Source organism: Canis lupus, chromosome 9 (genome assembly GCF_048164855.1).
Source record: "Canis lupus baileyi chromosome 9, mCanLup2.hap1, whole genome shotgun sequence".
NCBI lineage: Eukaryota > Metazoa > Chordata > Mammalia > Carnivora > Canidae > Canis > Canis lupus.
This window is the reverse complement of record NC_132846.1, coordinates 28,340,118-28,356,085: the sequence shown is the minus strand read 5'-3', so window position 1 is coordinate 28,356,085 and position 15,968 is coordinate 28,340,118. Positions and strand designations below refer to the sequence as shown.

General features: G+C 34.5%; 1 protein-coding gene across 4 annotated transcripts in view; it reads left to right on the top strand.

Annotated features, from left to right (window-relative positions):
- The window catches only part of MAP4K5 (mitogen-activated protein kinase kinase kinase kinase 5), a 109,560-nt gene extending 96,021 nt beyond the window's left edge, over positions 1-13,539 (top strand). For all 4 annotated transcript variants that reach the window (XM_072838520.1, XM_072838521.1, XM_072838519.1 and 1 more), the window contains 6 exons: positions 140-317; positions 2,974-3,042; positions 5,172-5,264; positions 8,131-8,201; positions 10,506-10,561; positions 11,905-13,539. In XM_072838520.1, the coding sequence (XP_072694621.1) occupies positions 140-317; positions 2,974-3,042; positions 5,172-5,264; positions 8,131-8,201; positions 10,506-10,561; positions 11,905-11,992 (555 nt within the window). In that variant the 3' untranslated portion in view covers positions 11,993-13,539. The remainder of the gene's footprint in view (positions 1-139; positions 318-2,973; positions 3,043-5,171; positions 5,265-8,130; positions 8,202-10,505; positions 10,562-11,904) is intronic.
- The last annotated feature ends 2,429 nt before the right edge of the window (positions 13,540-15,968 follow it).

Here is a 15,968-nt window from a genome sequence, read left to right as displayed (position 1 = left end):
TCATGATCATTTTAGGGGTAATCCTTTTTTAGAAGTAGATCAATCAAGGAGGAAATGAAAGCCTATCTGTTGGCTTTATTCAATAGTATGAATGGGGAGATTGTTTCTAAATTATACTTCTGTTGTTTATTTTTTGTAGCACTTTGATTTTCCTTTGCCAAGTCCTTTGAATGTTTTTGAAATGCTGGTAATACCAGAACAGGAATATCCTATGGTCTGTGTAGCTATTAGCAAGGGCACCGAATCAAATCAGGTTGTTCAGTTTGAGACAATCAATTTGAACTCTGCATCTTCATGGTTTACAGAAATTGGTGCAGGTAAGTGTTTTTAACCTTATGTTAAACTATTGATGCTTTTGCCTATAAAAAAAAAAGCAGAATAAGCATGGGCTGGTTCAAAGAGTCAATCAATATAGTTTCCCAAGTGAGTCCAGAGGAACATGTACATATTATTTATGATCTCTATTTGCCTGAGGCAACTGATACAAATTATTTTTTCAAGGAAAATTTTAACGATTCCTGACATATAAAAGTCTTAATTGTTATCAGTTAATTTTTTAACTTACTAAATAATTAAATTTTCTAAGATATTTTTCAAATTTTATCAGCTTCTCAAGCAAAGAGATTTACCTTCTTTCCTATCAGCTTTCTCCCCAACACTTCCTACAATCATTAAATTCAAATGCTTTTCAGCTTTTGCTCATTTATAGGCTGAATTACAAGAATTCTTTATACAATCCAGCTACTGAAGTTAATGTAGAACAATACCAGTGTCACTTTGAGAATAAGAATCAATATGAACCAGTGGCATCTTGATAAATGTTTAACAACAGGTACTTGAGGTGCAAAGAAGCCTGGTTTGTAGTGTTTTTCAGTTTGTGGGGCGTAAATATTCCCATCAAGAGAATATTTCAAACTACCAACCTGATGTCATGTGGCTCACAAAATTCCTGAAAATTTAACAACCGAGTACAAGCCCAGTTCCAGCATGCACTGGACTATCTATGATTGCTCTCTTTATGGACCAAGTCATGATTTACATTAAAAGATTGTATTCTGTACCCTCCCACCTCTATCTACACTCCACCTTTCTTCTGAATTTATTGTTTAAATGGTTTTAGTTGGGTTATAAGCACCACTTCCTGTATAGCTAACAGAAAGGTGTGAATGACGTTTATTATCATGAAATATAAGCAGCCCAAACAGAAACATGTTTCTATTATGTAGTTACTGCTAAAAAGAAGAGTTATAGATCAGTTTATTTAAAAACCAAGATAATTTTTGGCAGACAGCCCCAACTTTTTTTTTTTTTCTGATTAGTATATAATGGTAGTATGGAGCAAGTCATTTCATACAGTGATCTGTGTTGGCAACCACTTTCTTTTGTATGATCTATGAAGAGATTTCATTGCTCAGGGTAGACATTTAGTTAGTCCTCCTGTGAATTTGGGGGTGGGGGCTTTGAGGTGTTTTGTTGTTGTTGTTGCTTTGTTTTTAAATGCCTAAGGGTACTATTCTATTCAGTTTTAACATTAAGGCAGACCCAAAATTACTTTCTGAGGAGAGCCAGGACTCTGCTTAAGGGTAATCATTCAAATCACCCTCCTGCAGAAGTTGTACTATTAGCATTAGCCTTCTCTATCTTTGCAAATGATGTTAATGTACCTCCCATCTGTGTTCATTATTGAGGTCAGGCCTTGAATTGGCAACATTGTAACAGTTCAAATGAACTCCTAAGACTCTTTCAGTCTCAGTGTGATTTATTATTGCTCTATCTTTATTTCCAAGGATGATATTTAACATATTATCAGCACTCAATATTTGTTGAATGTATATAGATGTATATAGATCTGCTGAGGGAAACTATATTTTAGAGTGTTGCCCAAGGGACCAACGGTTTATCGGTTCTGTAGATCTAAATGCTTCCCTTGGTATGAGCTTTTTGGAAGGTCCACAAACACCCAAAGTAATATATAAAACTTTGTGTTTATGTTCAACTGTGCAGTTTTTAAGGGAGAGGATCCATGGGCTTCCCAAAGAGATGTCATTAAAAATGGCTGCTCTAAATTATCTAAAATCTTTTCTTCAATTAAGCTAGACCATTCAGGCAAACTGAGTGCCTAAAATGAATTGTTTTCCCAAAATGTTTTACAAAAATGTCATCACATCTGTTAGCAGAGCAGCCCTGTGAATATCAGTGAAGTTATGAAAGTTGCTTCCTGCAAAGATGCTATTGACAATATTGTTGATTATGTTACTCTGTTTTCTTAATAAAGGAAGTCCCACTTAGGGACACCTGGGTGGCTCAGCGGTTGAACGTCTGCCTTCAACTCAGAGCGTGATCTTGGAGTTCTGGGATCGAACCCCACATTGGGCTCCTGCAGGGAGCCTGCTTCTCCCTCTGCCTATGTCTCTGCCTCTCTGGGTCTCTCATGAATAAATAAATTTTTTTTTTTTTTTTTAAAAAGGAAGTCCCACTTACACATACAACCCCAACACCAGGAAAGTTTCTCTCTGATCATAGTTTCATTATTCTTTTTGCTTTTTCTTAATTACTGACTATTTTTATCTCAGATGTTGATCTGGCTTCCATCCTCCCATTGGCTACTATAAAATACACAGCAAAATCTAGTCACTGTATAGCATGCATTTAGTTTCTTTCCCATATTTACCCTTGGCTTCATTTTAAGTTTGTAACTCACCTTTCTATAACTACCTGAGGTATCCATTAAATGCAAAGTGGAGTTTTTCTCAAGCTCACTTAGCAATGCTTAGGACTTAGGTTTGTTCTAAGTTGACCTACATACAGTTTTTGAAAGGTAACATAATTACAAAATAAAACTTCTGTGCTAATTTTAAAGACTAGTTTTAAATTACAGAAAAAAAATCAGAATTTGTGTTTCTTTTTTAAGCTCTGGTTTTTAAAGCATATAGAAGTTACAGAATGCTAACCTTGTTTTTTTCCCCTTCCAAGGCAGCCAACAGTTAGATTCCATCCACGTAACACAGTTGGAGAGAGATACCGTTTTAGTGTGTTTAGATAGTAAGTACTATTTTAAAGTTTATTCTGAGTATACTACTTGATATAATAGATCTTTTCAAAAAAAAATAATAGATCTTTTCGTGGAATTCTATTAAAATATTCAAGATTTTCACTTTTTCACCTTAAAAGTGGCTTTTTTTTTTATTGATGAAAAACCTAAATTGGCTACAGATACAGTAGTTAATTGATCTGTTTGTTAATACTATTCTCTGACTTTTTCTTTATCTTGTTTGACCTACTTGGAAACATATTAGGAGTTTGCCATAATCCTGGGGTAACATTTTGTATAAAACTATTCTGTACAAAACTATTCTGAGAGTTTTTTCCCTACTTCATTCTAATTAATGGAAAAAATAGAAGATTATACTAGTATGGTCACTTTGTCATATAACATGAACTTTTGGAGTCCTGTAAAAGTGAGAATCTAATGTACAGACAGATTTGATACCTTTACCTGCTAGTCATGTTTCTTTTGATGCAGGGAGATAGATTATTGTATTGTTTTAAGTATATATTATACTATAAGCAGTGGAGAAGCAGAAAAAACTTCAACAACAGGAATCATTTCAATTTTCAAACAAAGAAGTCTGATTCTTAAAACCCGCCTTATTTTTATGCAGTAAATCATATAAAGTGAAATTCATCCAGACCTACAATTATACTTGAAACTTATCAATTATTGCTACATTTGATCCAGTCCAATATTTTTTAAATTACTGAACTTGCCCATAGGTGATCAGGGTAATTTTTAAAATTGTTCAACTGATGAATTTGCCTGTATTTTTGTTCAAATTTCTGTTCTCTGAAAAGTTCTCTGGTGGCCGTGCCTTATAGGGTCATAAAGATCATCTAATATTATAGACAAGAAAACTAAAACTCAGTTTCATTCACCCATCATCCTTTAAGTACTTTTGTTTCTTTGAATACTGGTAAGGTTGGAGTATTATTCTGTTACCTTTAAGTGAATTTGATAAATTCTTTTTTATCCAAACAAGTAGGAAGTTCAGTACTGATTAAGCAAATAATCAGAGTTTAATATTAATAATGTTGAACCTTTAATGTTGAAATCCCTAAAAACCTTCTGAGTCATCTAAGGAAATAAATCGCACTTAGTTTTCATTTTGTTGATTTATGTATTTTATCAAAAAATATTAAAAACCTTTGATTAGGTAGGTTCTCCATTTCTTATTTTTCAAAGTAAATGGAAAGGTGACTTTCTTGAATTTTTTAAGGTTTTTTTAAAGAAGCAGAATGAGACTTTAAAAATGAGTTGTCAACTATACAGTATATATCAGTTTTAGTAAGCAGCAGTGGAGATAGGCCTATAATCATAAATCATGGTAGACAGATAAGAAAGTAATACAGAGGGATCCCTGGGTGGCGCAGCGGTTTAGCGCCTGCCTTTGGCCCAGGGCGCGATCCTGGAGACCCGGGATCGAATCCCACATCGGGCTCCTGGTGCATGGAGCCTGCTTCTCCCTCTGCCTATGTCTCTGCCTCTCTCTCTCTCTGTGACTATCATAAATAAAAATAAAAAAAAAATAAAATAAATAAAAAGAAAGTAATACAGAGAGAAGGTATTTTCCTAGTCAGAGCTAAAGATAGTTAAATTAAAAACAAATAGATGAAAAATAGATTTGTGTGTACCCACCATCCCAGAAGAAATTATGACCCTTGAGAAGTACTATTTGTTGCCCCTGTGTACCTCTGTATGATATTATTCATATACTAAAGTTATGAGTTACTACAAATATTATTTATCATATGTTATATAATTTGTAAGGGAATAAATCAACTTTGATTGCTAAGTACTTGCTACTAAGGTCGCCACTTTGAAACTCATGCTTTTCAAAAATGAGAATGTATATGTTCAGTATATCCTAAAGAGAAAGAAAAAGGAAAGGAAAAAATAGCAGTAGAATTGCCATTTACTAACTTTTATATTTTATAACACAGTTTTATACATACTAATGACTGTTTTTCAGTGGCCATACTTGAATCATGATAAATAGTTGAACTTTATTAAGAATATTTGCTCTGTATCCATATAAAATCCACATATCAAGTTACATTAAGTTTTACATTAAGATTTGCATTTCCCATTTTGACTTGCTTTTTCTTTTTTTAAGAATTTGTAAAAATTGTAAATCTACAAGGAAAACTAAAATCAAGTAAGAAACTGGCCTCTGAGCTAAGTTTTGATTTTCGCATTGAATCTGTAGGTAAGTCTGCTTTTTAAAAAAAATTTAATTGACATACAATATCCTATTTGTGGTATATGTCATAGTAATTTGATATTTTTATATACTGTAAAGTGATCCCCAGAATAAGTCTAGTTACCATCTGTCACCATACAAAGTTACTACAGTGATGTTGACTATTCCCCGTATTATACATTATATCCTTGTGACTTATTTCCTTTATAGCTGGAAGTGTGTATCTCTTAATCCCCTTCACCTATTTTGCCTAAGCCTCTTTTTTTTAATAATGTGTATTTAGAATACTTGATTTTTTTGTTCATTCCATACTTAGGGTTGTCTAAACCACCACTGTCTCGTAGAAGTTTTAGTGATATAGAAATGTTCTATGTGCTCTTAAATCTAGTTGTCATTAACCACACCTGTTAAGTACTTGAAACATGGCTAGTGCTACATTTTAATTTTTTACTTTTAATATAATTTTAGTGTTAATAGCTACATGTGACTAGTTGCTATATCATATTGGACAGCACAGGTCTAGACCTTAATAAATCTTCTGTTGTTTTCTGGGTATTTAAAACTTGAAATCATTTTAAAAATTTCTGTTCATTGTTCCCTTTGCTGCATGAAGTGAATTATGTACTTCTCCCAGTGTTTTTTTCCAAATCATGAAGGTATTTGTGTGATGTGATTAATGGTATTAGATATGCTATAATCCTTTGCCATGAAAAGTTCTGGTTGGTGTGTGTTGTGTTGATGGTTATTGCTTCTTGGTCCATTTATATTTATAAATAACTATTTTTCCATAGGAGTTGGAAATTAAGATGCCATTTCATTTGCTTCCTTGTCAATGAGTATTTTACTCTGTGCAAGACTCATTGGTTTTGTGATAAAAATTACTATATTCTATTATTGTTTACATTCTCACTGGTTATGTCAGTAAATATTTTCCCCGGGGATGATAGAACTTATGAAAAAAACACCATAGTTGGAAACATTTTACAACAATTTATGATATGACTGTACTACTATAAGTGAAAAATAGTTAAAACCAAGTTGACAGTTTTTATTTGGACCATAAAAAATACATGTATTTTATAATTAAATGTATATTCTTTTAAAAAGGTGTTTCTCATCATTTAGAAAGTTTCTATTTTATCTATTAAATATTTTAATGGTTTCTCAACTGAAATTTTGCCCTATCACAGTGTACATTCATCCTTCTATGTAAACATTTTGCATAAAAGTAATTTGCTTGCAATTGGAAAATCTAATTTATTGAAGCAGGAAACCTGAACATTCTACAGATGATAGGACAAAAGGGATTTTGAAATTAGTTTCTTTTTTTACTCCTTTATGTGCTGGATGTTGCATATACCAGTTTCTAAGATATAATATTTTCAATAGGAATTCTGACATATAGGTCTTTAGTTCCTTTTCATTTTAACTGAAATATACTGGTACCTAAACTTTTTCATGGGTGCCTCATTTTTTTTAGGGAATTTTAATTGTTAGACAAAAGTTTGTTCCTCTTAAGCTACCATCTCTCCTTGCTACTGAACTTTGAAATAATCACAAGGATCTTCCTGGGTTAAAAAGAGTCCCTTTAAATTACTTTAAAAAAAATAAAAGTAAAGTAAAAAAAAAAGACCAGTAACTAGGTCTTTTATTTGTCACAGTTAGTGAAACATGTGATTTGTTACTGTAAAATACTTTTATTTTTATTGAGCTAACTTATATTCCCCAAACATTCTTACATTAACTTTTTATAGAGTCCATATTCTAGTAAGAAACAAAATGCTTCAGTCACTTTCAGCGTAGAGCATATGGCTTACTCTCCAAAAATCAGATGGGTTCTCTCCGTCGTTCTCTCCTCCCTCCCTCACTGTCTGCACTTTAATGACTACAGTATCTGACCAGGAAGGGCCTAGAAACCCTACTCTCCTCCCTCACAATTGTGGGGCCTGCCTACTCTGTTTCTGAACCTCTAAGTTACCCATAATGGTGCCTCAGTGGGTCTAGGCCTATCGCTTGAAACCAAGCAGAACATAGAGATGGACAAGGCACAGCAGGAACAGGTTTCCTTCCAAGACCTTCAGGCCACACCAGGGGAGCATGGGAGATGGGTAGGGAGCAGGAGGGGTTGTAGCATGTCTTGTGGTGGCCACACTTTGAGGTCATGGTTACTTCTGAATCCAAAGTCATTGGGAAGGTGGGCAAGCTTAACTGTGAACCACCATGGGAGCAGTGGGGCCTGCAAGTCCAGGGCAAAGTCCCAGGGGGCTCCAGAGGCCTGAAGAGATGGGGGAGGGGGAGCCCACAGGGCTGAAGCCTGCAGCAGTGAGTATTATAACTGGAAGTCCCTCTGATAAGAATTGGTTCACAGATCTTAAGTATTCAGTGTGTGGTTAGATTTTGGATTGTAAGATAATTTAGGTTTTAAAATAAATTTTCTGGTAGGGAAATATAAATAAAAGACACTTCCTTAATAGCTACTCGTAAATATATGACAATATTTAAATAACCATGTTTTTGATCCAAAAAACCAATTATGTATGTTTTATTTATTTTATTTACCTAAGACAAAAGATAGTATATTAAAGAGAAGTTAATATGTTGATATCCAGCTCAGCAGAAGTTAGTCCCTGTTTAAATGAATGCCTGTTATATATATCTTTGAAAACTTGCATGACCCTGCCTCAATAAATTATTTGAGCTTAGGCATGGCTTAGCCACAAAAATGTTGGGAACTGATGGTCTAGACAGTGGAATTTTGCACCAAGCACTTGGAGAGCTTTACATTAGTATTTATTAAAAACAGTGAAGGAAAATGTATAAAGAATTACTCTGTGCTTTATTTTAGTTTCTGTTCTCTCTAATCTTTTTTTAGTATGCCTTCAAGATAGTGTTTTGGCTTTCTGGAAACATGGAATGCAGGGTAAAAGCTTCAAATCAGATGAGGTAAGGCTTCTCACATTACCTCCCATGATTCCCACAAAAGATTTTAAATGCTGAAACATTCAATTTATGCATTTTCTTTCTGAACCCACATTACTTTGTTTAGTGCCTTTAGTGCTATGAACTGATAGAGCAAAATTGCCAGTATTTTCCCTTCAGATAATGTTTTGTATTCATTGTATGATTCTCAATGACCACAAGGAATTGTCAAACATGAGTTTGCACAATTTCAGTTCTCTAATTTGTAAATGTGGTTGCCAAGGTTACTAATCTTTTCTAAATTTAATAAGCCTTTTCCATAACCTGTAAGTGTATACTTTTTTTAGTATTTAAAATTCTAAATGAATATATATTAGATCACAGGATTAAGGAAAATCTAAAAAAATTAACTCATTTAGTAAATAATTATTGAGTACCAACAACATGCAAGATACTGTTTTTATAGCACTATAAAGCATAATGAAGTATAATTATAAATAATATCAAATCTTTAGCATATCTATGTTCTAGGCACTTTACAAATATTAGCTTACTTGAAGTTAATAATCCAGTAGGATTAGGTACTATTATATTCCCATTTCTTACAGGTACAGAGTGGTTAAGTATCTTGGCCAGAGTTAAATGGCTAGTTAAATGGCAGAGTCTGGATGAAGGGTCTTCAAAAATCACTTCTAGCTGAGATAATCAGGCTACATTTCACGCAGGAGAGGGACTTGGAATCCCACCTTGATCAGATACATCCTAATAGTTAAGATGATACTAACGTAGACATTTCCTATTCATGTAAATACCTGTGTAATTCTTTTATACCATCATCTCATACATTTGTGGACTTATTTTAAGGCTTATTCAAGTTTTCTATTTGAATTATCTTTAGTTTTTTCCATGCTCTTATTTTATATGTGACTGATTATTTATACCTCTTATATGAATATTGAATTAGAATGCTTCCAAGAGAAAATGATATAAATCAGCTGTCTTTGGATATGTCAGTTTATCTAGTTACTCATGTCACTAAATGTCACCAGGTCCCTGCATTAATATAACCTATAGTCCTACTTACTGCCATAAAATTAATTGTCCTTAGATCCTATTTTCAGCATGTCATTCCTGTGATTAGAAATCTATAGAAAATACTTGTTGTTCACTACCTCACATGCAAATTCTGTTTCCTGTTTTTAACTAATCTTGCTTACCTCTTTCTTTCTGTGTTCTCATCTTTTATTTTTTGGCCTAGCTGTGATATTCATAAAGTAATACTCAACCATTCAACCATAATGATTGGAACATTTCTCAACTTAGTACTCTGAAAGTCAGCTCCATGTAGTAAAGCACATAATTAATTTCCTACTTCAAATTTATCTGTCTTCTCAGCTAGACTGCAAATTCATTGAAAACAGGCTATTTTCATACTTATTTTATAGACACACTGCTGTAGTTTGGATTCCTCCAAAAGTTGACCCAAAGACAAAGAATCAAGTGCAGGCAGTTCATTGGGAGTAGATCCCAGAAAACAAGTAATGGAGTGAGGAACATAAGATAGAGAGGGACAAAAAACCAGTAAAGAGCATATTAATAAACAGGTTCCTACGGTGGGCACCAGGGCTTAACCCTAAAGGGACCACTGAGGAAGGAGATAGAGCACACTTCAAAGTAGACTCATTTGATGGTGGGGAGGCTGGTGCAATTATACACCAACTGATGTGTCTTTTGATTAAGCATTATTCCCAGGGGTATAAATTCCCCACACTGTGGAATAGTACCTGCGCATGAGTTTATGTACCTTCTATAGCTTTGGAGAAAACAGCCGAGGAACAACACAGATACACTGATGTAAGACCCTGGCACGTGGGAGTGCCCAGCACAGCTTTGTGGAATTCAGGTGGGCTCTGGAGTGTTACCTAAAGCATCTGCACTGATGCAAAGGGAAGAGTAGGGGCTCTACAGTTTAGCAAGACTCTATTCAAATCCTGGGTCTACCAGTGATAGAATCTTAAGCAAGTTATTCAACTTCTCTGAGCTTTAGTGTTATTCAGTAATATGGGAATTATATATCACAAAGAGTTCTTCTAAGGAAAGTACTTGACCCATACCAGATGTTCCATAAATGTTGATTTATTTCTTCTAGTAGGGCATTCAAAAAAATCTTACCAAAATTCATTTCATTTCAGGAATTGAGCCTATCAAAAATTATCCTTGTGTTTAATAATTGCTCTGTCTAAATGGTTTTTTTTTTTTTTTTTGTCTAAATGGTTTTTAAATTATGATTGGGGACAAAGGTATGACTACAAGTATTTTCTTTCATAGGTTACCCAGGAGATCTCAGATGAAACAAGAGTGTTCCGCTTATTGGGATCAGACAGGTAAGAGTTTGGTTGTTTTAATTTCATTACCAAAGGAGTGCAGTAGTTGTGTTCTTAATTATATTATCGCCCTGTAACTGTTTCAGACAAAATTCTTAGAAGGCTCAGAAACTTAAAGAAATCTCCGTGTAGTCTTTTCACCAGCATGAGGATCATGACTCTAGAGATCTAGTCAACCAAAACAAAATGTGTTAATACAAGTGTTTATATCCCTAGTACCATGACATATTTCAAGTCTCTTCTTTTTCATCATTTGTTTCTAGCTTGTTACCTTCTATTAACTATCACTACATAAACCCAAAATAATATGCACCTCCTGACATTTGCTTTTATATAAGAAAACCTTTGACTCCATTTCTGAAGTCTAAATTAGGAATTTTGTGATCTCTGTGATCAAAGACACAGAGACAAATTTGAAAGACAAATTCCTAAACTGTGCCATCTTAGGAAAAAAATTTGCTAGCCTTTGTTCTCCAAAGTCTGTATTGTCTACCTCTACAACTAATAAAATACACCCCTCTTCCTATTTTCCCATCAAAAGTTGTTACTGCAGCAGAATTATAGTAAGCATCAGTTGTGAGGCAAGGACAGAGAACCTCTGGTCTTCAGTTCAGGCTGGTCACAGAATCAGTGTTTGGATGGGTATCTCTTAGAGTCCTGTTTTATTCTCTAAGCTCTTATTTCACCCTCTTCTTGCTAGCGTATATCATTGATATACCTTGAACAGCACAGGTTTGAACTGCAGAGGTCCACTTAAATGCAGATTTTTTTTTCAATAAATACCGTACAGTACTGTAAATGTATGTATTTTCTCTTATGATTTTCTTAACTTTTTTCTCCAACTTTACTGTAAGAGTACAGTATATAAGTGCATAAAACATACAAAATATGTGTTAATCAACTGTCGATGTTATCTGTAAGGCTTCCAGTCAACAATGGGCTACTAATAGTTAAATCTGGGGGGAGGCAAAAGTTAGACATGGATTTTCAACTCTGGGGGGTGGGGAGGTCAGCACCCCTAACCCTCATGATCTAGAGCCAGTTGTATTCTAAAGCTTTCTTTATACCATTTGTTGGCATATATAAGTAAACTTTGGTTTTAGTTGGAGTAGATAATGAGACTATCCTGAAATGTTTTCAGTATTGTATATTCATAAATTCATCAGTTCTTATTGTTTTGTTTTTAAGCTATAAAGTGGAAAGCTAAATTTGACAGTGCACTTGTGATCTTTATGAGAATATGAACAATGATACTCTTTCCTGGTTTGATATTAGTATTTGAATGAAGCATACAATCTCTGTTTTTACCCTTAAACAAGCCTTTTGTTTCTATTTAATTGCAGGGTTGTCGTTTTGGAAAGTAGGCCAACAGAAAATCCTACTGCACACAGCAATCTTTACATCTTGGCTGGACATGAAAATAGTTACTAAACAACAAAAACTGATCTCAAATACAGGAAAATGACTATACTCCATTGAAAGCAAAAACATCTTAAGTTCAGTACAAACTACACTATGATTTACTTTAACTTTTATGAGTTATATCTCAAATGATCTGTACTTTAAGGTAGATTCAGTATTTTCTGTAGCTGGAAACAGCTATTCTATCTCTTGCCACTGTGTGGTGGTTATATCAAGTTTGCTTAATAAAAGCTATGAGACAAATAGTCCTCTAGTTCCAGGAAACACAGTCTTTTAAAAAAATAATGTTTGTAACAAGGATGCCATGATATTTTTAGATAACTCATGATTATCTTCAGAGAGATAAATTTAGTGACAGTTTTCTTATTTTATACCATGTTTTATTCCTTCTTAATGAACATAATTTGATAAAGAAATTATCAGATAAGCCTTTCACTTTTACATTGGCCATTCTGTATGTTTTTGTAAAATAGAATATTTAATCCTTATTTATTAATCTCTTGCTGGAGTGGTGTAATGTATGTAACTTTTAGCAGAGGAAGGTTTCAGAGCAGCTTAAATTTTTTTATAATGTATAAAAATTTTGTTTACGTTTTAAGAGTAGTACTTTAAGAGGTTAGAGGCAGTATGTCTGGGTTCAGGACATACATGCAGTTTTGCTTAACACAAATATTTTATAATACAGTATCATCCAGAATTGCCTTAAAAGGGAGTTTTGTGTTTTCAATTATAATAGTTGTAGGGGATCATACAGAAGATATTGATAATGGTTGGAAATATTGTTAGGGGGTATGTATGTCTAGATATGACTACCATGTGTATGTATTTTTGACAAGCAGTATAATATACCTGTGATTTTTTTTTTTACATTAGGGATCATGCATAATAAATTAATATTCACATATATTATCATCCCTAATGTAGGGAGGGATGTATTTAACTGCCCGTGATATGTATTTTACTTCTACTATACCAGAGGGGAAACTGTAAAGCAGCTACATGTGTAATCTTGGTTTTTTTCACATATGTAGGTATTTGTTTTGAGTAGGTTTAAGAAAAAAATCTTTAAATGAAATTGAATTCCTGATGAAATAGTATAAATAAGTATTATAAAAACCAGTATTCTAAAAATAAAAAAGGATAGGGCCATTTTTTATTTTGCTTCTCTTTTGCTATTGTTAGTATTCAAAATTAAAACATCACATTGGTACCTGTTGTCTTAATGTATTTACTGAGAACAGTTAGCATGGAGATGATGAACAAGGAGTTAGCAATAACAAAGTATAAATTCTTTTCAGCAGTTACTTGAGAGGAAAACAATGTAACGATCTCATTCAGTCTTTAGCAATTCTGTAAAATAGGTAGTATTATCATCTCTATTTTGCAGATGAGGAAATAAGGTTTTAGCCAGGTTAAGAGATTTACCCCGTTCACACAGCAAGTTGGTGGTTGAGCCAGACCATGAGTCTTGTGACTCTGTTCTTTTCACTATGCAATATGCAAACAATAAAATGTTATGCAAATAAAATATAAAGTAAATTTTCTGTAAAAATGCACATTTGATATGATTTCAGTAAGTGTGTGCTTGTTTACTTTGGGCATGGTAAAGGGGGCCTCTGAACTGAAAGACACGAGATGGCAGGGGACCATACTCAAAATTAAATATTTACATACTAGATACAAAGACCAAGGTCCTCCTTCTCTCCAGGAATCCTGGCAGCCAGACTTTTCCATCGCAACAATATTCGAAGTCTTCTCTGTGCAGTCTAGCCAGTTCAAGTGACATGAAAATCATAGTTAATGTGCCCACCACTCCATGCATCCAGAGCTCATAGTTAGTCTTGTGGTCCTGTGCTATTAATAATGATAAAACAACCAAGACTTCTAAAATATCTGAGGAAAACCTGTCACATACAAGGAAGAAACAGTTTGGGGGGATAAAAGCTCTTAGAGGCAATAGACTATCCAGGACAATGTCAAAGAAAAAAATATATTCTGGAAGATGGTGCAACTATGAACCAAGGGTAGGATACGAAAAAAGGAGCTTACAAAAAATAAAAAGCTCTTAGAAAATAGTATGATAGCACAGCTGGATAAATGAATAGAAGGTTTAGAATATAAAGCTGAAGAAGTTTCTGTGATGAGCACTGGGTGTTATATACAAGTGATGAATCATTAAATTCTACTCCTGAAACCAGTATTACACTGTGTTAACTAACTAGAATTTCAATAAAAACTTGAAACATTAAAAAGTTGAAGAAGTTTCTCAGAAAATAAAAGGAAATGGAAACATTAAGAAGATTAATAACGCAGGAGGCCCATTATCCAGTCTCTCCAAAAAGAAACAACAAAGAAAAAACAGTGGAGTATTTCAAGAAATTTTTCCGGTACTAAAGAACTTCAGATTCTAGATTGAAAAGATACAGTAGATTTTAAAAACCTATACCAAAGCACATCATTGTAAAGTTTCAGAGACACTGGGGTCAAAGGGAATATTTGCTGTTTCCAAAGAAAAAGTTCAAGTTATATACCAAGGAATAAGAATCAGGATCAAATTTCAACAGAAGCTGTGCCTTCAGAATTCAGAAAGAAATTTCCAACCTAAAATTCTGGATCTGAATAAACTATTAATCAAACCTAATGGTTAAAAATGAAGATATTTTTAGTGGTACAAGCTCTAAAAGAAACTTTACCTCATATAGCCTTTCTCAGGAAGCTAGAAGAGGATGTCGCTTCATAAAAATAAGGGCATGAATGAAGACATAAGATGCAGAAAATGGGATTCCACAGGAGGGAGATGAAGGAAATCCCCGGTTGATGGCAATGGGATGTAAGGATGACAGTGCACCAGGCATAGAGAACCTAACTGAAGCATATTAGTAGCTCCTGGAGAGAGGCACCTGAGTGGCTCAATAGTTAAATTTCTGCCTTCGGCTCAGATCAGGATCCCAGGGGCCCTGGGATGGAGCCCGGAGTCAGGCTCCCTGCTCAATGAGGAGGCTGCTTCTCCTTCTCCCTCCACCCTTCCCCCTGCTGGTGTGCTCGCACGCTCGCTCGCTCGCTCGCTCGCTCTCAAATAAAATTTTTTAAAAAATAAAAGCTCCTGGAGAGACTGTTTCAGAAAGATTAAACATAAAATCCCTGATGCATCTCAGTACCTTAAGAGTTAAACAACTAGCAAAGAGTAAGAGGTTTCTCCTAAAACAAACTAAGAAAAGAACAAGGGTAAGATCATTTCCTTTAGAGACCCCAAAAAATAGGCATGAGGGACTTATCTCTTCCAATACTGAGATGGAGAAGTGGGAAAAGTTGATATAGGGGTTCATTATTGAAGTCCTTGCCATGTAGACAATGGCAGCTTGATTCTAGCAGGTCTTCAAGCTGTGTGATAGTTCCCACAATTGCCTCCTGAAAGACCAGTGGTCAGTGCCTGTATCTACGGATTCTCCCTCCTCATGATTAAGTTGCTGCCGGGGCGTTACCTCCTGAAGTGTACCAGATTGCTTCAGGCACTTGTCCAAGTAGGCTCCTTAAGTGTCAGAGGAAGCCCTAGGGTAGAAAGCCGAAAGAGTATGAGATAAATCTGAGCCCATTTAGATCTACTGCCTCAGTGGCAATCAGAGGCGGGGTGGAGGGGATGTTTCTCCAGATCCCAGGGTTCAATCAGAGATGGTATTGTTCCTTATCTAAATCTGAAATCAAACAAAAAACTGGCAGTTATTAACTCCAGGAAGGCAAAATGGTGTATAGAGAAGAAAAAGCCAACTGTGACCAGGGGCATAACCTTGTTAACAGTGAATATTAACCTAATAAAAATTGCAGCATAGTTGTAGTGGGAGAGGAGGACATGGTGTTGTGGAAGTAGGTAGAAAAATTAATCTAGATTGTCATTTTCCACAGTAGAAAATCAGTGGATAATACCTAAAAATTAGAAGTCAAGAAATAGCTTATTTAGTGACAGGGTAAGTAAAATAATCTGCTAAAA